The 24,995-nt window shown below is 52.6% G+C and overlaps 2 protein-coding genes across 4 annotated transcripts in view; both read left to right on the top strand.

The window, feature by feature from the left end:
* PPP1R16B (protein phosphatase 1 regulatory subunit 16B) overlaps positions 1 to 3,080 on the top strand; it is an 89,126-nt gene extending 86,046 nt beyond the window's left edge. For 2 of the 3 annotated variants that reach the window (XM_045980922.1, XM_045980923.1), the window contains exon 11: positions 12 to 3,080. In XM_045980922.1, coding sequence (XP_045836878.1) covers positions 12 to 521 — 510 coding nt within the window. In that variant the 3' untranslated portion in view covers positions 522 to 3,080. The remainder of the gene's footprint in view (positions 1 to 11) is intronic. The other variant, XM_045980924.1, reaches the window with a different exon arrangement.
* Positions 3,081 to 6,542: 3,462 nt separating this feature from the next.
* FAM83D (family with sequence similarity 83 member D) lies at positions 6,543 to 24,718 on the top strand. Its single transcript, XM_045981864.1, has 4 exons — positions 6,543 to 7,088; positions 16,558 to 16,725; positions 20,841 to 20,965; positions 23,307 to 24,718. The coding sequence occupies exons 1-4, from the start codon at positions 6,612 to 6,614 to the stop codon at positions 24,289 to 24,291; spliced, it is 1,755 nt and encodes a 584-aa protein (XP_045837820.1). The 5' UTR covers positions 6,543 to 6,611; the 3' UTR covers positions 24,292 to 24,718.
* The last annotated feature ends 277 nt before the right edge of the window (positions 24,719 to 24,995 follow it).

Here is a 24,995-nt window from a genome sequence, read left to right on the forward strand (position 1 = left end):
CTCCCCCTCAGAACCCCCGGCTGGAGAAACCCGTGCTGCTCTCTGAGTTCTCTACCAAGATCCCACGAAGTGAAATGGATGGGCCTGTTGAGAACGGCCTCCGGGCTCCGGTCAGCACCTACCAGTATGCGCTGTCCAATGGGGACGTCTGGAAAGTGCACGAGGTGCCCGACTACAACATGGCCTATGGCAGCCCCGGTGTGGCTGATGCCACCCCTCCCTGGAGTGGCTACAAGGAACAGAGCCCCCAGACGCTTCTGGAGCTGAAGCGACAGCGGGCTGCCGCCAAGCTGCTCAGCCACCCTTTCCTGAGCACCCACCTGGGCAGCAGCATGGCCAGGACGGGCGAGAGCAGCAGCGAAGGCAAGGCCCCCTTGATCGGAGGCAGAACTTCCCCGTACAGCAGTAACGGCGCCTCGGTCTATTACACCGTCACCAGCGGAGATCCCCCGCTCTTGAAGTTCAAGGCCCCCATGGAGGAGATGGAGGAAAAGGTCCACGGCTGCTGCCGTATCTCCTAGTCTCTGTGTGATGGAGGAGAGAGATGGTTTGGGGAAGGGTCTCTGGGATCCAGGACCCCCCCCACCCCCCCAGCAGCCTTGGCTGGGGAGACATCAGAGGGCAGCTTGCGGGGAGGTGGGCTCTGCTTTCCAAGGGAACGCTGACCCCACCTCTCACCCAGCGGCCATAGCATCGCCACATCCCACGGTTCCGCTTCCTGCTGCATTGTCTGCCATCAGAAACAAGGCCCATCGTGGCTTCCTAACTCTCCCCGCTGTCATATTTGGGAGGGGGGGCTGGGATTCTGGTTCTGTTGTTGGTAAAGGCTTCTCTGGACCAGTACCCGCATATCAAATATCGGTGTGCACGTGCGCGCGCGCGCGCGCACACACACACACACACACACACACTCAACCGTGTGTAGGAATGACACAGCTGGGCTCATGGGAAGCAGGTGGGACTGACAATTTGCGGGCTCTTCCCAAAAAGATTGAGGCTAAGACTCTGTTTCGTCACCACTGCCAACATGGCTTTAGCTGGGAACGGGGCCTGCTAAGCTGAGACCCACAGTCCGACCCAGCGTCACACTGGGGCTTGGGCCACCGTCCACATCTGGAAGGAGCAGGAGGTCCACTCTTTGATCAGAGGGAGCTATGAGCCAACATGGGTCCGTGAGATGGGCAGTGGCCTGCTGCCCAGAGCCTTGCCCCTGCCGAGAGCCAGCAGTGTGACCACCTGGAGGCTGAGGTGGATAGCCAGGCTCTTCCTTTCCTGGAATAATCCAAGTCACATTTTACTTCTGGATGGAAGTATCAAAAATTAGAGGAAAGGGAGAATGAATTTCGTGTGTCCAAAAGTGCACTTGATAAAAGAATTCTCTTAGGCTGCAGGACTCCAGGTGGGAGAAAACTGAACTTGCTTTCTTGCTTTCTTTCCTGGGTAGCATCATGATCACTAGGCTTTCCTGACTGGTGTTGGAAACATGTAGCTTGTGTTGGAAGGGCTTTCGAGGGTGAGGAGTGAGTTGGTGTTAATGTCTGTGAGCATCTCTAGTGGCCGTGACCGAGCCCAGTGCCTTGGGCCATCTTTGTGAGTATTGAGGTGGCTTCAGTCCAGCCTCTGTCAGCTAGGCTTCCTCAGCCCGAGCCATCAGAGTGAGCAGTGGGGCACGGCTGGAAGCCTCCTACTTCTCCCAGAGTCAATGCTCAGGACCCCCGGCGTAGCTTTGCCTTTTCTGGAATGCTTGGTAAGACAAGTCTGCCAGGTGGCCCTTGTGAGATCCTGCCGGGCCCCAGGGGCTCCCAGCCTGCTGTCATGGGAGTGGTGACACCCCATGGCTGCCAATCCAGGGTGCCCACGGCCAACACCCTGCACTGCGTTCAGGAGAGTGGTGGTGAGGCTGGAGTTGGACCTTCCCACCGCCCAACAGCTTCACAGCCACGATCTCCCTAAAACTGGGGAGGGCAGGCTGCCCACCGCCTGTCTCCTGCATCTTCTCAAGAGCCCCCTTGAAACTGCTGTCCACAGGCTCAGCCAGAACCTACTGGTGTACTTAGTAAGCAGCAGGTTTGTTCCCTGCCCTGCGCCTTTTATTTGTCCTGAAACTACCTCCTTAGAGCTCTGAAGGGGTCCCCTAGTCCAGATTCCGGGATTCAGGGGACCACTCTGGGTTCCTTCTAATCTTCTTCTTTCTGAGCCCATGAGAAATTCTCCCTGAGGGGCCCCTGGGGCGGAGGGAGGGGGCTGGGGCTGGAGGAGCCCCCCCCCCCCGCCACAATTCTAGTGATGGGGTCTGCTGTTTATCAGTCCCCGTCCCCGCTGTGGCCTCCATGGCCCTATAACCCAGAAAGGGAGCTGGATCCCAGGGGCCTGGCGGATGCTTTACCAGGAGCAGGGCAGCTGGACCAGAGAGCAAAGGGCTCAGTGGTGTCACTGTGCTCCTGGTGGCTCCTGGGTGCAGGGAGGGTCACAACACCAGGCCAGCCCCACCCCAGGTCCAGGACAGATCCAGTCTAGGGTGGAGGGGCAGCTCAGGAGGCTGCAGACAGGCAGGCACGATGCCTCCTGCGGCCCTGGCATCTGGGGCTGGCTCTCCATCGTGTCAGCCTGGGGCTGGAGCCGGGCATGGGATGATCCAGAACACATATACCTTTGGCTTTAAAACAGTGTTCAGATTTGACTGACCCTGAATTCCTCTTGAGCAAACATAAGCTGCAAGCAGAAGAAGCCATACACTCCCAGGAGGGAGCCGGGCAGGTTTCCCGATCTGTTTGCTCGGGAGCCAGAGACTGAAGGCCCTTATTACTCATGCTGAGCCCTTCTGGCCATTCCCTCCTTTCCCCTCCCTGGTTGCCTCCTGGGCTGTTCACCGCCCCCCCCCCGGAAGGTCGGGAATCCCAGCTGATTCCCCGACAGGAGCCGACTGCAGACTCCCAGGCATTTCAGCTCTCATAAACCATTCCCTATTAGGGCTTCAGGAACCTGGGGAACTTTCCCTAAGGGTCTCCTTGGTGTTGAGGGACAAGGTGGGGTGAGGGTGACTCGTTTATTTGCTGACGTAGTTTATTGAGTAGCTGAGACATACCAAGCACTGTGTTAGGTTCTGGGGGTAAAGGAGGAACAAGACAGGGTGAGGAGACCCCGTTTTACAGCTTGCATCCCTGGAGGAACACGACTGTCAGCAGCCCCATTCAATTCACTTGAGACGGAGTGACCGTGTCCTGGTCCAGCTTCAACCTAGCTTCTAGCTCCTCGAATCCCTAGAGTACAAAACCCTTCAGCGGGGAAACGGCTGCTATGGCCGTCCCCGGATAACATTTGCTACTAAATGCAGATGCTGGATCTTGAGTTCTAGGGAGACACCCTTCCAAGTCTGTCTGGAACTTTTAGGGATAGCTGCCTTCAGGCCAGCATCTTTGGGGCATTGTATAATAGTGGTTTGAGGTCAGTACATAAAAGAACCGAGAGTCTGGAATTTGCTGCCAAGTGCATCCCAGGTTCTGAAACTCCTTGTCTCTTGCTCATTTTTGATCATTTGTTACGGAGTCCCCCTGCCCCACTGATGGATGGTGGGAGGCGAGGAACTTCTCCTTTAACACTGAAGCCTTTCCATGGGTCTGCCTCTCCTCCTGGTGGGTGTGGCTCAAGGAGCTTGAAGAAAGCTAGCAAGGTCTGCTGGAGGCTCAACTCCCTCTGAGACCAGGCCGATGAAAGGAGGCTACTTCCAAAGCATGTGCCCCGTGGCTCACAGTGGAGCTCTGGCCTTTGTTCCCACCGTGTGCCCAAAAACCACTGAAAACTGGTGGCCATCATCAGGTAGTGAGTTCCTGGCAAGAACGCAGAGAAGTTGAATAAACCCTAGACCTGGCTCTACTGAGGAGTTCAGGATATAATTCTCCATCAAATATGCAGCAGCAATGAAACTGCCCTGCACTGTTTGGCCAATTTCAGCAAGTGTAGGAAAGCTCACAGGGCGTGTCCCCTGTCCTGCCCCACCACAGTTTGCTGGCTTTGTGATAACATGAGACCATTTTGGTGACTGGTGTCAGATCCCTTTCGATCTTGAGCTCTCTTTCCCACTTGCTTTCCCAGAGCAGAATACTGGGGCACTTTCTAGAAGGGCAGTTTTTAACAAGCTACCCAGAAGGACTATATTTAACTCTTTCTATTGTGGCCTGGGGACAGCCTCCCCCGCCCCGGTGCACGTAAGAGCAGAGGGTCCTGTGGTCAGTGGCTGACTGCCTAAGTGACCTCCTTTGCCAGAAGCTGTAGTCCTCTCCTTGGCAGGAGACTCTTGTTGGCCAGTTCACCAGAGGGCCTGCTCCCCCGGGCATTGCAAGAGCTGCATTGTGGGGCCTGGCCCCACGCACTGAGGAAAAGTCTGCAGACCCCCAGCCCTCCGCAATAATTCACCAGACCAGAAGCCACTGATGTACAGAGAACATTTAAGAAAAATGTATTTTATGTGAAAAAAAGTTAAAACTCTGTATACTGTATCAGCAGCTTTGTGTAAAAATGGCAATCAAGAGAGTCTAATATATTTAAAATTTTTTTAAAAAAAAATTCCTTGCAGATCTTTGATATTGTATTGAAGTAACTTCCAGGGAGCTCCTTGACATGTGGCAGTGGTGGGCTTCGATCCGAGACCGTGGCTCAACCACACCCCAAAGGGGCATCCCCTGGAGTTGCTTCCAGCTGCCAAGGCCTGTGACAGAATTCACTGTTGAGAGTTTTTAATTAAGATTATTAAATCCCTTTTAATAACAATGCTAGCGTTGGCCGTGGTCATTGCTGCGAGCTCGCTTGAATTATGCTTGATTTGAATTCACAAAGAGGTGATCCCTGGGACAGAGGGCCAGGGAGGGCTCCTGGTCCCTGTCCCCACCACAGAGGGCTCTCCCGGGAAGGCCCTAAAACAGAGGGAGCTCTGAGGGCTCAGACATGGAAATGTCTTTCTAGACTGTGGGATGGTGAAAACCAAGGAATTCCAGAGAAGAAGGGTGGTTGGGAATGAACTTCCTTTATCAAATGTTCCCATTGGAATAACATGGAGCCCCATAATGCACACACGTGCACACACACACATATTCAACATCCAATATACATACTGGATATTGAATGCCAGAGCAGGAACACGTGGATGGAAGGCAACCACACTCAGGCTTGAAAAACTTCACAGATAGGGTGGGAATGGGGAGAAGATGGGAAAATAGAGGATGTATCTTTGCAGCAATGGGTATTCATCAATTTTAAGTGTTTACTGGTTTTCAAATAATAACGGTAACCTCTCTCAATTATGAAGAAGCACTTTAAAGTTGTGCATTTGCTTTCGCATTTACACAAAGAAAAAGTGGCCTGAAAACTGACTCTTGGATTTAGCGCTGTGGTGGAGCTCCCAATGGTCTTGGTAAGAGGTTTTGGCTGAGAAGTGGAGGCATAGCCTGTTTGGACCAGTTCAAGAAAGAATGGGAGGAAAACTGGGTATGACTGGTTTCAGGTTTTACGCTATAAGAGAAGTTCTAGAGGAATGTAAGGTCAAGAGAGTGGATGTAAGACGAAAAATATTCCGGCATGTTTGTATGCTGGTAGGAAGGGAAACCGGCGATCCAGGAAAGAATTGCTGTAGGGATATAGGTTAGTAGTAGGGGGACTGGCAGCAAATGCCCGAATGGAAGGACTGGTGTTGGGCACAGGAACAGTTCATTGGTAGTAACAGAAGGGCCACTATGTGGGCAGAGGTAGGTAGAGGTGGGGGGAACATGTGGGAAGTTCTCTCTGACTGCTTCTATTTTCTCAGTGAAATAAGAGTAAGAAAGAGAGGAAAAGGTAGAATGAATGAGGGAAATGTAGGCTAGCAGGCAACCGTAAGGACGCACTTGAGATCATGAAGTTAAGGCACAGGTTGTGTTTTCTTCTCCCCAGCAGGTGGAGAGTGGGGTTTAACTAGGGTTGGGGTTTTGCCAGGCCAAAAAGCTGATGGAATGAGAAAAGGGAGAGCTACCTGAAGGTGTAATCAAAGGAGTAGCGCTTACGATGGGCCGGTGTTTTTGAAGGAATTTACGAATGATTTCAACGCCGGGGATGAAAGCAGCAGGGCTGGTCACACACCCGAGCTCCGACTGCCCGGGAGCAGCGTGGCCAGCAGAGGGCGCGCTAGGATGGCGGGGTCGGGCCTCTGGCTTCAGTTCGGGCTGCGGGCCCTGTGCTGCCGCCGCCCAGGGCAGCACCGCCACTAGGGCTCGGCACCCCCTCTCTAGCTGACCCTGAACAGTTCGGGTCTCCGCAGGCCCGCAGCGGGAACTACCGATCGGAGAAGGCTTGGAGTCTCCACGCTGGAATTCCACGCAGCGACCCCCGAAGGCGTTGAGACTCCCCCCCTGCCCGCCGGCAGCGCGGAGGCGTCGGGGGGCGGGGCCGGGCGGCGGTGCAGCCAATGGCAAGTCAGGGGGCGGAGCCACGGCGGCGGCGCTGCGCCCGGACTCCACCGTTAAGGGTGGCAGCCAATGGGAGGGCCGGGACGCGGGCCGGTTAGATTCAAAGGTGCCTATAAAGCGGGGGACACGCCCGCGCTCGTCCGAACCTGGTGCGGTCGGTCGCGTACGAGCGCAGCTATGGCCCTGCGCCCCGACGGTCTGGACGAGCTGCCCGCCGCCTGCCTGTCGCCATGCGGGCCGCCCAACCCGGCCGAGCTGTACAGCGAGGCGCGGCGCCTGGCGCTGGAGGAGCTGGTGGCGGGCGGCCCCGACGCCTTCGAGGCCTTCCTGCGGCGCGAGCGCCTGGGCCGCTTCCTGAACCCCGACGAGGTGCGCGCTATCCTGCGGGCGGCCGAGCGGCCCGGCCAGGAGGGCGCGGCGGCGGGGGCCGAGGACTCCTTCGGCTCGTCGCACGACTGCTCGTCCGGCACCTACTTCCCGGAGCAGTCGGACCTGGAGCCGCCGCTGCTGGAGCTCGGCTGGCCCGCCTTCTACCGGGGCGCCTATCGCGGCGCCACGCGCGTCGAGGCGCACTTCCAGCCCCGCGGCGCGGGCGCCGGCGGCCCCTACGGCTGTAAGGACGCGCTGCGCCAGCAGCTCCGCTCCGCGCGGGAGGTGAGCGGCCCGCCTCGGGCCCCGGGGCGAACGGGAGGCCCTCTCAAGAACGGGAAACAGGCCGGCTGGCAGCGCGGGCCGGGTGGTCCGGGAGCCCCCGACTCTCCCCACTCTGCGTGCCTTCCCTCGGATCACAGGGACATCGGGAGAAGCCTCAGCACCCAAGGATGAGAGCTGTGTCCGAGATCCAGCTCCTGATAGGCACCTCCCCTGGGGGAGGGGGCCAGAAACACTTAGTTCCACGTTTCAGTTCAAACCAAACTGCTAATTTTCCTGGCCGTCAGCCAACCCTGGATCCCATCTCCTAAGAAGTGCATTCCCTAGCGAAAAATTCCAGCAAGATTGCACTCATCGACAACTATGGGGTATTAGGAGTCTGTTACTGTTAGTCACAGCTCTGCGTCTTATGTTGTAGAAAGCAAATACATTCCAGTGGTGAAGTGAGAACCCTGCCCCTTTCCCTTCTGCCATAGAGCAGAGGAAAAATTGCTCTTTCCCTGAGTCGGGGGTGGTGTTGGGGGGGGGGCTGCTCAAGTTTTGGTGCTATTGTTCTGCCTCTTAGTGTGGGTGGGGTGGGAAGCTGCTGCAGGGTGCTGGGTACCTAGGGGTTTGGGAGAAAGGATGCAACATACAAGGTGGTGGGGGCCGGGTGGATGCCCCCGCAGACACCTGGTTAGCTGCCACCTTGCTTGCTGACTGGCAGCGCTCATCTTCCTGGCTGCCCTTTGTGCCAGGGACATGGCAGGTAAAGCCCCAGGCCATGGGTCGACTCAGTAGGGCTGGTACCTGAGTGTGTCTGACTGTGGCTTCTGAAATCTGCATCAGTTCAGGCTGAAAATTGTCAAGTCCAGGAACAAGGCTCAACTCTCACCAGTGTTCTTGATTCTGGCTGTTCTTCTCCTGATGGTGGGCTTGCATTGGGTAGAGGGTAATGTGGGCTAGTGCCTTGCCTTTGGGGTTGTAGGTGTGGTGGGTATGCCGCAGTGCTTTCGATATGCTGAAGGTCCTTTTTAAAGAGTAGATCCTTGAGAAAATTAAAAAGACAAAGAAAGGCACGATGGTGGGGTGCATTTCCAGAGCTCACCTCCAGGAGGAAAGTTTGGGCACTTGGAACTTAAAAGAGTAATTAATGAACGTGTCTCCATGAAAGAGGGAGGAATTGCCTTAATCTCTTGCCCAGCTCCACTTTTTGTTGGTAGTGAAGGGGTACTGGAACTGAGGCCAGGGGGAAACTGTCTATCAAGTCACGTGCTGGCCTTGGAAGGGGCTTGAGGCTGGTGCTCAGACTCCCCTTTGTGCCGGGGGCATTCTGTAATACTGGCCGTCCAAGGTAGGACCTCCTGCATGTTCTGTGCGCGAGTCCAGCTACCCACTCATCTCTTTGAGATTCTGTATCAGGAACCTGGGCAATTTTAATGGAGAAAGTTGGTACATTACCTTTACATCTGATTAGTATTTTCAGTATCTCTGCCAGATGCCAAATTACTTGCTCATTCACCACCTACCGTGTATCAGGTGCTGTGCCAGGGCCCGGGGCCACAGGTGAAGGACGTGATGCTTACACTTGCGAGTTGACAGTCTGCTGGTGGAATGGATGGGGAGGTTGCTACAGACGGCAGGGGAAGAGTTGAAGAGAGAAAGTGTCAGGCGAGGCAGTGAACTTGGAGCTGGGTCCAGAAGGATGCCTGGGGCTTGCCAGGCCGGAGGGTAGAGGGTAGGAGGAGGCCACATTAAGAAGAGACCAGACACTTAACTTGCCCAAGACCACAGTTCGTGGGGCGCGCTGCTGGGCTCCAGCCCGCCTGCCTAGCCCCAGAGCCTGCACTCATAACCGCTGCTGCTTGTGCATTCCCTGCGGTGCGGGAGGACTGGCCCCTTGGCAAGCTTCAACAGGCTGAAGGTTTTTTAAGTTTCTGAAGATTTGGACTGTTTATTTCCGTGTTGCCTATCCTATAAACCGGGAGAACGACTAGGGCAGTACTGATACTTCTTGCACTTTTCGGGAAGAAGGCAGGAGTGGTCAGGATACAAGGACCAGGAAACTGGGGTCACTTGGTGCATGGCGGTGTCTAATCCTAGCTTTGCAGCGCCGACGGCTGGTTTTCGGCTGGGTTTCCTCCTCACCTAGGCCTCTTGCTGCAGGTAGCTGCCTGGCACAGCTGGCGGGGAAGGGCGGGGCAGGCCAGCCCGTGACAAAACAGTGCGGGCGATTCCACCTGCCTTTCCACTCAGCGAGTTCTTGTCCCAGGGTAGGTGTGCCCGGGGCTGTGCATCTGCAGGCCCTCCATTGGCTCAGTTTCTGGGCGCCTTTCAAAGTGTGGGCGTCCTGCCACACGAGTGAGAGATAGCGTCTAAAACATGCACGCCGTACGTGCAGCCGGGCTTCTGAACATGGGCTGATTGCTGACCTGGCACCCAGCTGCGCTTCGCCACACCTGGGAGAAATAGTGCTCTGGAACCGGAGAACCGAGAGGTTGGCTTCCTAAGGAATTTTGAGAATAATTTTGAACTGAACTGGATCTGTTTCCCGGACACACCTACCCCCGAGTCTTTCCCTGTGCTGCTGTATTTGTCGATGAATCATTTTGGTCTTTGTCCCTGTTGCCCTGCGAATCCGTGTGTGGCTGGGCTCCAGCCCCCACAGATCAGGCGGGAGTAGAGACCTTCCCTGGAAGTGCCTCTTGCCCTTGATTGGTGACGGCTTTCTGCGGTGGCCCTGGGGGTATTTCTGGTGTTTGAATGGGAGTTCACAGGCAAAGCTCATTCTGCCAGGAGGGTCCACACTCCTCAGAGGCATTGTTCTCCCCAGCGGCTTCTGCTCCGGAAGAGCTTGTGCTGATGCACCCCTGGGCATCCTTTTGATAACTGAGCATTAGTAGAAGCGGGGCTTGTGTTGACAAAGGGTCCTGCCAGGAGGAGTGGCCACTGAGAAATCGGCTGGAGACCCCTGGCATGCGTGGGGGTGGATCTGAATTAGGGCCCCCCCCCCCCCCGATCTTGCTTAATGATCCTTTGGTTATGATAGAATCTGTGCCGCTTGATCAGTTCCTGCTCCGGGTGCCCCGGTCAGCCCAGAGCAGGCTCCCTCAACATCACTACTGTTGATATTTTGGATATTTGTTGATATTGTTGATATTTTGGACCAGATAATTCTTTGTTCTGGAGGGCTGTCCTGAGCCTCGGACCCTGAGCAGCATCCCTGGCCTCCCCCACTAGATACCAGAAGCACACAACCCCCACCCCCAATAGTCAGGACATTCAAAAGTCTCCCAAGGGCAGATAGGGAGATATGGCTTCAAGGTTACAGAGTTTCTCTTTGGGGTGATGACAGAGTTTTGGAAGCAGATAGTGGTGATGATCACACAACGTTGTGAACGTAATCAATGCCTTTAAAAATACACTTGAAAATAATGAGGGTGGCAGATTTATCACGTATTTTACCAGAATTGAAAGGAATTGCCAAGGGGTACCCGGGTGGCTCAGTCGTTAAGCGTCTGCTGATGGCCTAGGTACTTCACGCTAGCACACGACCAAGCAGATACTGTTGCCACCAGGGCCAGCAGGGGGTGGGCACTGCCCCATGCCTTTCCGGACAGGCCTGTGCCACGCTGTAAACCGGGGCCGAAATAGTTAATTGTACAAGAGCAGCTATGAGATGGAGGGAAAACAACATGTACAAGCAAACATAGGATTCCCTGGGGACAGTTTTACTTTTTTTATGTGTTGCTAAACCCTGAAGATAATACCAAGTTATTGAAACATTTTTAAAGAAATTTCAAGGACGTGATTTCTGTTCCATTACAACCTATAACAAATGGGGAGAAAAGGTGTCTTTTGCTTTGTGAGCAGGAGGGTCTCTGGAAGCCCCCTGGCAGGGGCACTGGGGAACTGAAGGAAAGGGGTCTGAGGCTCACGTGGTGGCGTGGGGTATGCAACACATGGGCTGTTGGTGACCGCTGGACAGGCCGAGGCATCTTGGAATGTGCGCAGACCCTGGGTAGATTTCCAGGCATGTTGCGTATGCGTCTTGCTTTCTGGCTGTGGATGGGGAGGGAGAGAAGCTGAGGTGCAGTAGGAAGGGGTGATGGACACGAACATTCTACTTCTCACAGGGGACGAGCTGGAATGAGTGGCCCCCCGAGGCTCAGGAGCCTGGTCAGGGCCCAGCCCTGCCTGTGGATGGTGCATGAGTCAGACCGCAGAGCTGCAAGGGACCTCATGTGGGGGTGCTGAGCTCAGGTGGGATGACCTGCCCAGGGATGGTGGCAGAATTGGGGGTCAGACATGCACACTGCCGTGGGAGGGCTTCTTTTTTTTTTTTTTTTAAAGATTTTATTTATTTATTTGACAGAGAGAGATCACAAGTAGCAGAGAAGCAGGCAGAGAGAGAGAGAGAGAGAGAGAGGGAAGCAGGCTCCCTGCTGAGCAGAGAGCCCGATTTGGGACTCGATCCCAGGACCCTGAGATCATGACCTGAGCCGAAGGCAGCGGCTTAACCCACTGAGCCACTCAGGCGCCCCCGTGGGAGAGCTTCTTGTGTGCAGGGAGCTGGCTGGCTTTCTCTCCGGACCGAACCCGCTGCACACCCTACCGGCCAAGCACTAGTCTTTGCCGGCATGGAAGGCAGCAGAAATTTGGTAGCTTGCCAGAGGGTCCGTGGTGCTCGAAAGTGGAGGAGCCGGCATTCACGTCCAGGTCTGCCCCTGCGGTCTGTCCACACAATGTCTGTGCCCCCGAGGTTTCCTGACTTAGTCCGTTCTGGATTAGTTGGCAGGGCCACCCGCAGAGGGAAGGTACGGATGTGTGTCACAAGCTTCCTCAACATTCGTTCTGTGAACTTTTTCATGTTCCGAGGAGTCCCCCTCTGATGGGCTCCATCCCGTGCCCTTTGTAAAACACTACTGATCCTTTCAGGAAGCGTTCCAAGCTCTCAGTCCCTTGGACACTGAAACTTGGACTTGTTTGGAATACTGTTTCATCTCACGCTCTTCGAATGGGCGGCTCTGGAGTCGCCCGGGCCTTGGCTGAGATTCCAGCTCCCGCGTTGGCTTAAGTGTGTCACTGGGAACAAGTTACCTAACCGCTCCCAGCTTCATTTTTCTCATCAGGAAATCGGAGATAATTACTGGGGTTTTGATATCTCTAGCTATCTCCTCAGAGCTTTTGTGCAAGAAAGCAGATGGAAAAGATTCCAGATCGTGTGAGAATGAATATAAGCGGTCTGTGCTCCTCCCAGAGACCGAGAATAGCACCGCAATTGCTGCCGCATAGCTGTGGATTCGCTGGGTCCCTCGGTTTACGTCATCAAAGGGCAGTCGGAGTGACGGGGGAGGGCTGTCGCCTTTGAGGATGGCATGGGACTTGATACAGGTGTCGAGCCACAGGTGTGGCTGCTCTAGATGCGGCTGGAGAGACACAGGCACTGTGGGGTACTGGGCGGCAGTTTTTGGCAGCCGGTTTCCTCCCTGGGTATCATGTAATGACTGATTCGCACTGAGTTGCAGGTGGGGGTTGACCTTGAACAGACTCTCAAAAGTCACCTCTTGCAGAAATTTCTAGCCCTAAGAGACTGGGCTGGCCCTTTCCAGCACAGGCTGGGATAGGGCAGTGCCCACGGTGACTGTGTGGGGCCTTGGTGGGCATGGGATGCCGTGTTCCAGATGTGTCTCTCCTTTGTGTCATTAAGCATAGTCACATCGCCTCGGAGTGGGAACAACGACCGGTTCCAAGTTGTATCCTTCCAGGGCCCAGCGACCTGCAGGAGGAGCACCAGTCCCTGGGATGCGGGTCTGGCCTCAGAAAGCAGGCACTCGGCTGGCCAGTGAAGGAGTCCAGGTCATTGCTGAGCTCAGTGAAGAGACCGTCCCTTCCAATTGAAATTGAGAAGCCTCCAGTCTAGTTTAGTCTAACAGGACTTGATTGCCGGGGGCTAGCGTGGGGAGAGTCTAGGGGCGTGGGGCGGGGTCTCGAAGGCTGACGGGCTGATGGCTTTCCCACGCAGGCTGTTCCTCCACTGCAAGCCTTCTGCTCCGGTGAGAGAGGAGGGGCTGCTGGGTGCAGGGAAGTTAGAGGAGAAACACCTCCCTCCTCCCTCTAGGCACCTAGCGTTCAAATCCGATTATTTTCCACACACACAGGAAAGGCTGGGGCTTTCAAACCAAGCGAAGAAATCAAGAGCAGATGAAATACTTACTCCCCAGCCAACAAAGGTGGTGTTTGGACAGTCGTTTTGTGAAGGGGTGAATCAAAGTCCAGTTTGGCAGGCACCTTATACTCTGGCCCTGCTCCTGGGTCCCTGCCTCCGGCAACCCTCCAGCCCTTTCTTTCTTTCTTTTTTTTAAATTTTCTGTTTAAAGATTTTACTATTTTGTCAGAGAGAGAGAGAGAGCACAAACAGGGGGAATGGCCGCCAGAGCAGGCAGAGGGAGAAGCAGGCTCCCTGCTGAGCAAGGAACCCGATACAGGACTCGATCCCACAACCCTGGGATCATGACCTGAGCCGAAAGCAGGCACTTAACTGACTGAGCCACCCAGGCAGCCGTCCAGGCGTCCCCCTCCACCCCTTTCTAAGCCGGCTGGTCTGGCAGTAGTTCCTTAGTCCCTTCCACGGGCAACTTGCATGCCCGTCCATCAGCCCTGTCCTACTGGGCATTGCCCATGTCCCTCACTGGCCTGGGTTTCTTGAGGACAGGGATTGATCCTAGATTTGTCTTCCCATAGCTTTCTCTAGTGAGCTCTGCACACAGTCCTAAGTGAGAACATTCACATCCCCTGTGAAGGCCTGCTGATGCCTTCCCATAGCCTCTCAAGCGTGTTGGTTGGTTCCTGTTTGCGTGGAGGTGAGTGGGCCTCTGCTTCCCCCCATCGTACCCCCCCGTCCCTGCCTGCATAGCCCATCGCCTGGCTCTTACATGGACGCCTTTCCTTCCCTTCTCTGCAACCCTCATTGCTTCCTTTCTGGTCTGTGGTGGAAGCCTCTGTCATCGATCTTTCTTCCTTCTCCAGTCATTAGCCCTAAACATTGCTGAACCTGAAAAATAATGTCTAAGTGCTTTCTGGGTTGCGGGAGCAGGGACAGATCTCCAACCTACACCAACCCGTCTTCTAGCAGCCACTTCTGTTCTGTTGGGTTGGCCACGTCAAACTCCTTACTCTACTTTTTTTTAGGTGGCAGGAAGAGTAGAGGGAGAGGGAGAAAGAGAATCTTAGGGTGGGCATGGAGCCTGACGTGGGACTCGATCGCACATCCCTGAGATCATGAGCAGAAATCAGGAGTCGGCCACTCAACCAGCTGAGCCATCCAGGCGCCCCTGGAACTCCTTACTCTTCTTGTTCTTTTTTTTTTTTTTTTTTTTAAATATTTTATTCATTTGAGAGAGAAAGAGAACGCATGAGAGCATGAGCAGGGGGGAGAGCAAGAGGGAGAAGCAGACTCCTTGCTGAACAGGGAGCCATACACAAGGCTTGACCCCTGAGATCATGACCTGAGCCAAAGGCAGACACTTAGCCAACAGCCACCCAGGCGCCCCCTCCTTACTCTTCTTAAACCTCCCCCTCCATTGCCCATGTGGTGGTGACTCTATGGCTGGCCCTCAGGCCCTCCACGACCTGGTTCCCATGTGTATGCCTCTCAGCCAGGGCCAGCCACATCCAGCCACGCTGGCCCCTACCCCGTCATTTCCTGCCTCTTCCTCTGCTGCCGCCTGGCTTCCTGCTCGAGTGCCGTCCTCTTCACTTTTCCCCTGTCCAAACGGGGTCCTTGTTTGTGGTTCAGCTCAAAGGCCCTCTCCTCCAGGAACCCCCTGCTCTCTGGTGAATGTTAGAGTGCCTGTAGCACGTCTGCCCAGCAAGGGAGGTCTCCTCCTGCTATCAGTTTCCCCAGGGTAACTGCCTCATCACTGCCCGTCTGCATCCCACACCCCACCTCTGCTAGTGAGCTCAGAGCCGGGATCCGTGCCCAGGCCTTTCTGCCTTTTGCACACTATGTTAGGCGACGTGCATTAGTGGGATGGCTACAACTCCACGTGGGATGCAGAAAGCCTCATGGGAGGCCACGAAGTTCTGATGATGCTACCAGTTCCAAGAGAACACTCATTTTTGGGGTGCCTGGCTGGCTCTGTCAGTAGAAAATGTAACTGTTAATCTCAGGGTTGTGAGTTCAAGTCCCACGGTGGGCATGGAGCCTACTTTAAAAAAAAAAAAAGGAAAAAGAAAACTTATTTTTAAAATTATTGCATCCAGGAAATTTTAGCCAAACCCTCCCTCAAGAGTAGCCCAACAGCTGGGGCTTCATCAACACGGCGGGGGTGGGGGGCTTGGAGTAGGGAAGGCAGCCAGAGAGAGAAATTGGCCTTCCCAGACTCCTCATAGCAGTGACTTCCTGGGAGCTGGCAGCTGGTGTGTCGTGGCCCCTCATCCTGGTAGGCGAGACTGGGGTGTTGGAGAAAGACTGCAGAATCTCCTCTTTGTCTCCGTGTTGCTTCTTGAAGGCCCACCTCCTTTAAGGGGTCGTGACTATCAGGTGCCATCTTGAGTCCTCTGGGGCCACAGAACCGAATCCATCCCATTCCAGGGTCACAACAGAAGTTGTGAGACCCATAAATAAATTATCTTCACCTTCAGAAAAGGAGTGAATGTGGTCCTAGGAGACACAAGTTCTCACTGTTGAAGGGAGGAGGAGGGAGACCCCCTTCCCACCCAGGCTGCTCCTAACGGTGGCTCAGGAGCTGTGTCTTTAGTTCCAGGCCCCGGCTCTGGCCTGGTTTTCAGGGGCTTGTGCTAAGCTTGCACGTTCTGACACCCCCACAGCCTGCTGGGGCTTCACGGACAGCCCCAGTCTCAAACTGCAGGGGGCCCGACGAGAGGCTTGGTGCCTGGAGCAGCCTCTCTCCAGCGGGGAGATGCGGGAGCTGGCAGGTGCCTCCCTGTGTTGAACTGTCTGGATGGCTCCTACTCTGGCCTGGGGAAGGGAATCAACGAAGAGATACTTGAGGGATCTTTTGTACCTTGCACTTCACATAACCTCATCATGTAGTTCTGAACGACACGCCTGTTTTGCAGACTCAAGACCAGACCTTGCAAATGACTGAAATTTGCCTGGGGCTGCATGGCCGAGGCAGCTGTGAACTGTGGTCAGAGGCTGAGTGTGGGAAGATTGAATAGCAGGCATGAACGGAGCCGTGCTCTTAGGGAGAAGAACGGACTGGGCCAGGGCAGCACGGAGGACAGTGGCTCGGAGGCAGTCGGGAGGCTCAGCTGGGCCAAGTCCAAATGTGTAGGGTGCAGTGGCCTGAGTGTCTTTGGAGATGGAGGCGCCCATGGTTGGGGGCAAACTGATAGCACAGAAGGAGAAGGGGGGGATTGATTCTTCCCGGGCTCTGAGATGGGCTCCTGAGTCCGCACAGCGGGTTGTAAGCTGGTGTTCTGGGAGCTGACCTCTCGGTCTTCTCTCCGCTGCCTCACTCTGCAGGTGATCGCGGTGGTGATGGATGTTTTCACAGACATCGACATCTTCAGGGACCTGCAGGAAATAAGTCGGAAACAGGGAGTCGCCGTCTACATCCTTCTGGACCAGGCCCTGCTCTCGCAGTTTCTGGACATGTGCATGGATCTGAAAGTGCACCCCGAGCAGGAGAAGGTTTGTGTTACACGTTTCCAGTCTCCCTGCAATCAGCAGTAATGACCGAGCAACCGAGACCCACGTGGTCTGTACGGTGGTGGGCAGGGAATCCCCGTGACAGGAGAGGCAACTGAGGCCATGAGCAAAGCCATTTGCCTAAAGTCTCATGGAAAGGAAATCACAGGGAAGGCAAGCTGGTGCAGCCACTCTGGAAAAGTATATGTAGGTACCTCAAAAATTTAAAGATGCAATCGCACTACTGGGTACATGCCCCCAAAATACAAGTGGAGTGATCCGAAGGGGCACTTGCACCCCAATATTTATAGCAGCAATGTCCACAATAGCCAAACTATGGAAAGAACCTAGATATCCATCAGCAGATGAATGGATAAAGAAGATGTGGTAGATAAACACACACACACACAAGGGCTTATTAGCCATCAAAAAGAATGAAGTCTTGCCATTTACAACAATGTGGATGGAACTGGAGGGTATTATGCTAAGCAAAATAGATCAGCAGAGAAATAAAACTATCATATAATTTCACTCATGTGGGATTTAAGAAACAAAACAGAGGAACATAGGGGAAGGGAGGAAAAAATAATATGAAACCAGAGAGGGAGACAAACCATAAGAGACTTAATCACAGGAGACAGACTGAGGGGTCGCTGGAGGGGAGTGGGGCACAGGGATAGGGTGGCTGGGAGTGGACATTAAGGAGGTCATGATGTGATGAGCACTGGGTGTTACGTAAGACTGATGAGTCCTTGACCTCTGCCTCTGCAACTAACAGTATACTGGCTATTATCCATATTCATGGAATTTAAATAAATAAAAAAATAAATAAATCACCACCATGACTAGGGAAAAAATAAAAAGAAACCACAGAGTCAGGACTCAGACCTTAGCTTGCCTCTCGTGTCATGCTCCCTCCTAAGCGGGAGCTCAACTCTTGGCAGTAGGAGGCTTCCTTGAAGGTGTGACTTTTGTCGGTAGCACTGGCAGGCACCTACAGGGCCCCTGCTCTGTCCTGGGCACTGTCCTAGCCTCCTGACAAATGTGAGGCAACTCAGTCCTCACCGCAGCCCTGTCTCAGCTGCCAGGAGGTGGCACAGAGAGCCCAGCACTTGCCAGTAGAAAGGAGTGGGCCAGGGGTGTGACTCCCCATCAGTGCACTGCCTGCCCCAGCCGGGCTGCTCCTGGTCACTGTCACGTGCTGCCTCTTTTTTTTTTTTCTAAGATTTTATTTATTAGAGACAGAGAGAGAGAGAGAGAGAGCACAGGCCGGGGCAGAGGCAGAGGGAGAAGCAGACTCCCTGCTGAGCAGGGAGCCCCACAGGGGGCTCAATCCCCACACTCTGAGATCATGACCTGAGCTCCCCAGGTGCCCCTCGGTTCTCGTTCTTATAAAATTAGGCTTTTTATGTCCTTTGCTCTGAGCCCGAAAGTAATTTGAGCTCAAGTATTTAAATGTAAGGTGACATGAGTCAGCTAGCTGATTCTCTGTAGTGGGAGGAGGCAAGAAAAATTCTATTTGTCATTCGTCTTTTTAAATCAAGCATTGTAGCATGAGCCGTGAGCGTTGGGACTTAATTCATCCACTTGGTTCATCACCTATGTGCAGATCTTGTCTGAGCCACTTACTGTTCTAGGTGCTGGGAAGAAAGCAGTAAACAAACTGAACTAGGAATTTGGGCTTTGGTACTGTAGGCTATGTGCATAGTGGACATCAGCTTACCACCTTATTATCAAGTTACTTGGTCTACAAAATTTGGCCATTTAACTTGCCCCACAGAGTTCCCGGCGGTGGTTTTCACTAATGAGGATCAGGATTGGGTTTAATTAGGTAGTTACAAAGCACATTCGTGTTGGAGGTAGACTTGGAGTTTGGAGCCAGCCACATGACCCAGAAGAAGCTGAAACAGGAGGTCAGGGAGGCACTGAGTTGCCTTGGGTTGTCATGTCTCCTTGGCATCCTCTCATCTGGAACTGTTCCTCTGTCTTCCTTTGTCTTTTAGGGTCTTGATGCATTTGAAGAACACTAGCCAGTTTTCTGCAGAACTTGGGTTTGTCTGATGTTGCCTCATGGCCAAGTTCAGATTATGTGTTTTGGTCAGACCACAGAAGTGATGCTGTGTCATACCATAGTGTTTTGGTTTTGGCTTTTGTTTGTATTTTGAAATAATGACAGAGTCACAGAAGCTGCAAAGGTAGATAGAGATTTCCACATGTCCTTCACCCAGTTTCCTCCCTGGGGTTACATCTTGAGTAACTTAGAGTACAAAATCAAAGCCCGGAAATGGGGATCGTACAACGTGTGTCTGTATTCTGTGCCATTTCATCACATGTGGACATATGTGTACCCAAGACTGCCATCACAATGCAGAACTGTCCCACTGCCATCAGGATACAGGACTGTTCTGTCACAGTGATCTCCCTCTTGCTACCATTATGGTCCCATCCGCTCCCCTCTCTGTGCCCTCCTCCCGATTTTTAACCCCTAGCAACCGGTAATTTGTTCCCCGTGTCTATAATTTTGTCATTTAGAGCATGGTCTATAAATGGAATCATACAGTGTGTGACTTTTTTTTAAGATTTATTTATATGTTTTAGAGAGAGAAAGCACACTCGCATGTGGGCACAAACAAGACAGGGGAGGGACAGAAGGTGAGGGAGAGAGAGACCCTGAAGTAGTCTGCCCTCAGCACAGAGCTGGATGTGGGGCTCGATCTCACGACCCTGAGATCATGACCCGCGTTGAAACCAAGGGTTGGCTGCTTAACCGACTGTGCTGCCCAGACACCTGGTCCGTGACCTTTCGAGATTGGCTTTTTTCATGCTGCACAATGCCCTTGAGATCCGCCCCAATTGTTGTGTGTGACCATAGTTTGTTGTTTCTCCTGTTGAGTCGTGTCATGTGGTATGGCTGTCCCATGGTTTGTTTGACCCGTCACCCACTGAAGGGCTTCAGGGCAGTGTCCAGTTTTGTGCTATTAGGAAGAAAGTTGCTATGAATCTTTGTGCACAGGTTTCTGTGTGGATGTAGGGTTTTACTCCTAGTCCTTAAAGGTAAGGAATATGCCTGTTATCTCAAGGCTCAGCACATTCTCGGGACTTTGTGGAATGAAGGAGAGAATTGAACCAATATCTTAAGCATTTCATTTGAATCATGTAAGATTTTTTTTTTTAAGATTTTATTTATTTATTTGACACAGAGAGAGAGAGTACACAAGCTGGGGGAGCAGCAGGCAGAGGGAGAGGGGGAAGCAGGCTCCCCACTTAGCAGAGAGCCCGATATGGGGCTCAATCCCAGGACCCTGGGATCATGGCCTGAGTGGGAGGCAGAGGCTTAACCGACTGAGCCATCCAGGTGCCCTCATGTAAGATTTCTAAAAGTATGCAGTTCGCCCAGTGCTGATTTGCCCCAAAGAATGCAGATGCTCTTAGTACTGTACAAACCATTGGATATAGGTTTCCATGTGTCATTTTACAAGGAGAGTTATGCCGACATATGCACCGTGGGGTCCCAGTGTACTGGTGCTCTTTTGGTAAATTCGTTCTTATAAGAGATGAGACATTGCTGATTTAGCCCCATGGGATATGCGTGTTTCAGTCTCAGAAGTCCTGTGTTAGAGAAGGCTTGGCCTGTTCTCCTTCCTCAGGATGTGGGGTCAGTGAGGATGGGCTATTACTCATTACCGATGCTGTTAAATAAAAGAGTAGGAGAAATAGCAGCTTCGCTTCTCTAAGCCTTTGTTAAAATGATATCTATTACTAGCATGTTTTCTCTGATGATTTTATTCCCTGCATTTTGTTTCAAAATCATTTCTTGGTTTCTGTTGTGTCCTGTCTCCAATGGTGAGTCCTTTTCGAACACATACATGTACCCCTGAACCAAGAGTCTCAGAATTCAGTGTGAGCAAAGGGCACACCAGAAAGACGGACTCACTGAGGTCACATTCCTTGAATCCTGAATGCTGCTGGCTCATGTGTCCTGTGTGCTGTTCCTGACGGGCCCCGGGGACCCCTCCTTTGCCAATTAGCGTGCCTGTCTGGGAATCATAAACCAAGCCCTCTTTATCGTTTGCTCACTGGACTGTTTGTTTCTTTTTTCTCCCATTCCCTGCCGACAGCTGATGACCGTTCGGACCATTACCGGAAATACTTACTATGCAAGGTCGGGAACTAAGATAGTTGGGCAGGTTCACGAGAAGTTCACACTGATTGATGGCATTCGAGTGGCTACAGGCTCCTATAGGTAAGTCTCTAGCCTGCCCACGTATGCTGCTCTAGCCTTTGTAGACAGTGCGTGCTATTTAAGGTAAAAGCTGCTTTTTCCTCGCAATGTGAACCTTTGTGACCAAGCATCCGAGAGTTGTGCATCTGTGGGTGTGATTACATCAGTCAGAACCTCCTTCTGCAGGGGTGGTCGGGGTGCGGGGTCACCTCCCCTGCCCTATGGGCCACAAAACCAAAGTGCAGATGTTGAAACTTGCTAAGAGACCCCCGGGGAACAAGTCCGTAATTCTAACCTCAGCCAGGTCTTCAGTGGCTGAACCGGGGGTTACCAGTGACAGGAGCAGACTCAAATCCTGTTCCTTGGGGCCTTTGACCTCCCCCATCCCTCCTCCCAACTGCTCATTTGCAGGTAAGGGTGGTCACAGGCCTTGGCGTCAGTGTGGAGGGCAGAGCCGAAGCTCTCACCTTGTGCTTAGCGCCTTCACCTTCCTTCAAGCCTTTTGACCTAGTGCTTTAGTCTAGAAAGTCCTGGTCCCTATTTCTGGCCCCACCTTTGGAGTCTCACCTTGGCAGTGGCACCTTATGGATAGGGTGCCGGGATGTTGAAGAGGGTGGAGATGATGAGCGGTTCGCACGGATCTCCGGAAGTTAAGCTACACAGTGTTTATTTAGGTGGCCCTGATGGTGGTGTATCTGTGTGTTAGAATGGTGGTATGCACAAGGTTATGTCGTGAGCTTAAAAAAGAGAGACTCCTTTTTGAAGACACATGCATCTCTGGGTGATAATCACATGTCAGCCCACGGCAAAGTTGGACATGGAAAGGGCTGTGGTAGCCGAAGTGGTCTGATCAAGAAATTCACGATGTCCATCTTCGCAGACAGTACTGTCATTGCTCAGAACAAAACTCGTGTTCTTCCTTGAGACCTCCTTTCATGAGACGTTTATAAATAACTAGAGAAAACTGGATTTTCATCCAAAATAGGTTTCATCTATATTATACAAACTTAGTCTCAAATGGTTTTTGGCTCTTCTAAAACATAAGATATAAAAATTACATTACTCTGTCTAAAAAAAAAATATGCTACCATCGAGGATAAGGGTGAGGAAGATGGTTTCTATTTGTTGAGGGCATTTCATAATCCTGGTGTTAGGTAGGTTTCTTGTTTGCATGACTGAGGGTTTTCAATATCAACCCTCATAGAGGGTTTCCAAAAGAATCCTTCTCAGACGGCAGTTCTCAAGGTAGAATTTGCATCAGCAGGGATTCTAGGTTGCCAGAGACAGAGCTGACACGATGTTTTATGATCTCATTTAAAATACCCTGTTCTTGGGATGCCTGGGTGATTCAGTCATTAAGCGTCTGCTTTTGGCTTAGGTCATGATCCCAGGGTCCGGAGATTGAGTCCCACATCTGGCTCGAGCAGGGAGCCTGCATCTCTGCCTGTTCCTTCCCCTGCTTGTGCGCGCTCGCGCGCTCTCTCTCTCTCTCTCTTTGGCAAATAAATGAAAGAAATCTTTAAAAAAATTTTAAAAATTTCCTATTCTTGATACAAACTTCTTTATCAGTGGGGTGACTGCGAGTGCAGAAAGCAGGCTCAAACTATTTTATGCAAAATAGAATTTATTGAGTCCCGTAACTTGGAAGTGTAGAAAGGTGCATTGGTTTTTGGCTTGTCTTGACCTGGAGGGCATATGTTTATCAGAATATTGTCCCCTGATTCTGCTCTCTAGCTGATGTTTATTCTCAGTCAGGCTATCCTTTTGAAGGTGAGGTTCCAGGCTTCCTGACGCAGCTGTTAGTAGCTGTCTCCCAAAGAGAGACCCTTTCTGTTTGCGCTGACATCGGTCCTTGAAAAATTACTTGGTCCTCACTAGGTCACGTGCCCACCCTGGGTAGATCCCTGACCCAATGTGCTGAGAGCAACAGCATCATCCTTAGAATGACAATACGGTCTCCCTTTGAAAATGGCGGTATCAGTGGAGCAGAGCACCAGCAGTATTTAAGGATGGGGGTCTAGTCTAGGGTTTCCCAGTAGCTTCCCACTGTGACATCACTAACTACTTTCCACACTTCTAAAATGAGGGCCCTGGCCTAAATATTTTTAAAGCCCCTTCTAGTTTTTCGGAACTCTGAGGCTGCGGATATGTAGGTCTTTTAGTGCCTTTTCACTTCTCGTAATGCACACGCGTGTTATACACCGGGGTGAGGCTGGTTGGATTTACGCTGTGCAGGGGGAATGCTGTCACCAGAGCTGTGACTCTTGGACCAGAATATCTGGGCATTGTTCAGTTTGACAGTAAGTAAACAGTAAGGAGATTGCTCGTCCTTACCAGCTTCTCTTTGTTTTTAATCCTTCAGTTTTACGTGGACGGATGGCAAATTAAATAGCAGTAACTTGGTCATCCTGTCTGGCCAAGTGGTTGAACACTTTGATCTGGAGTTCCGGATCCTGTATGCACAGTCGAAGCCCATCAGCTCCAAGCTGCTGTCCAACTTCCGGATCAGCGGCAAGTTTGACCATCTGGTTGACCCGAAGCCCCTGTCGAAGGAGCTCACGTTGGGCAGCCTGCTGCGCCTGCGGCTGGCCCGGCTCTCAAGCACCCCCAAGAAGGCTGAGCTGGGGTGCGAGGCGCCTGCCGAGGGTGGGGCAGAGGCCAAGCGCCGTGACTCCGAGTCCTCCGTCAGTGACGAGAACGACTTCAACAGCTGCAGGGACAAACCAGACAGCAGGACGGCGACCGATGCCGCGACTCAGACAGAGCTGGGAGAAGAGGTGCCAGCAGTGAGTGTGAGTGATGCGGGGACCCAGGCCAGTGCTCCTACGGCCTGTGCTGGGACCCAGACTGCAGTCACCACCAGGGCGGCGAGCTCCCAAACCGTGGTTCGGTCCACGTCGGCCACCACCCAGACTGATGTGGACGAGAACGTTCTCTGTTCTCAGGGCACCCAGTCTAAAGAAGGTTCACCAGTGTCCAGGATGTCTGTGTCGAGATCTCCCAGTTTGAGGTCTTCCTCCTCTCTGTCCTCCCAGAGCTCTGTGGCAAGCTCCCTGGGCTCCCAGGCGTCTGGCAGAGCCACTGACTTTGTCCCTGCTGGACATGCCAAGTTCTGGGGCACCCCCCACTTGGATCTGGGTTTGCGAGACTCCTTTAGGAACTTGAACCAAGAGCGCCAGTTTCACTTTGCTGGCATCAGGTCCCGGCTCAACCACATGCTGGCCATGTTGTCCAGGAGAACGTTCCTGACTGAGAACTACCTCGGTTTTCATCCTGGGAATGTCACCAGAGCCTCAGTGAATCTGCTGGCTGTGAGAGATATCGCACTGTATCCCTCCTACCAGTGACCGCTCGGCATTCAGTGCCTGTGCTCTGAGCGCCCTGCTTTGCAGCTTGTTCACCCGACCGCTGGTCACCCCAATTTTCTCTGAGTTCTAGAAACTTCACATTGTTCTACATGCCTTTATCTTATTTCCGTCATGTATAAACCAGGTGTTGCTTTTATGGTTGAAACACTACGGGTACAGTTTCTTTGCACAACTTGAGTATTGGTATCTCTTAAAGAGAGCGTTTAGGGGGTCTCAGGCTAATTCAGGTAGGAGAGAAAAATACGTTTTGTGTTTTTCGAGATATGTGTCATCTTCAGTTTTAGAGATTTGAACAACTAGTTTTTATGATCAAAATCCTGTTGAGAAGAAATTTTCTTATTGTCTGTCTCTTTCAGATATCTGTGTTCTTAGCATTAAATAAATATAAACAACTTTTGTGCGGTGATTGCTCAAGTATTATTTTTCCCCTCTGGCAATTTTTTCTTTAACCCTAGGTGTGTCTCACAAGTAAATGCACAGAATGGCTATTTTTGGAGGTTTTCTTTTTCCTCCCTCCCTCCCTCCTTCCTTCCTTTTTCTTTCGTGTTGGGATGGGGAAGAAGTAGATGATCCAAACTGTTAAAAGAGAAAATATCCACTTAAAAGTTCGAAAACGTAAAATAAGTGTCAGGGCCGTGGCCTCCTTAGTGATATGAATGTCAGTGTTACTATCTGTACCATTT

Source organism: Meles meles, chromosome 16, assembly GCF_922984935.1.
Source record: "Meles meles chromosome 16, mMelMel3.1 paternal haplotype, whole genome shotgun sequence".
Lineage (NCBI taxonomy): Eukaryota > Metazoa > Chordata > Mammalia > Carnivora > Mustelidae > Meles > Meles meles.

What these genes read in the sequence shown, in the direction of transcription:
- FAM83D (XM_045981864.1), top strand. Translation starts at nt 6,612, where the DNA reads ATGGCCCTGCGCCCCGACGGTCTGGACGAGCTGCCCGCCGCCTGCCTG. An exon ending in AGCTCCGCTCCGCGCGGGAG is followed by an intron (nt 7,089 to 16,557) that starts GTGAGCGGCCCG and finishes CTCACTCTGCAG; the next exon opens with GTGATCGCGGTGGTGATGGA. An exon ending in TGCACCCCGAGCAGGAGAAG is followed by an intron (nt 16,726 to 20,840) that starts GTTTGTGTTACA and finishes CCCTGCCGACAG; the next exon opens with CTGATGACCGTTCGGACCAT.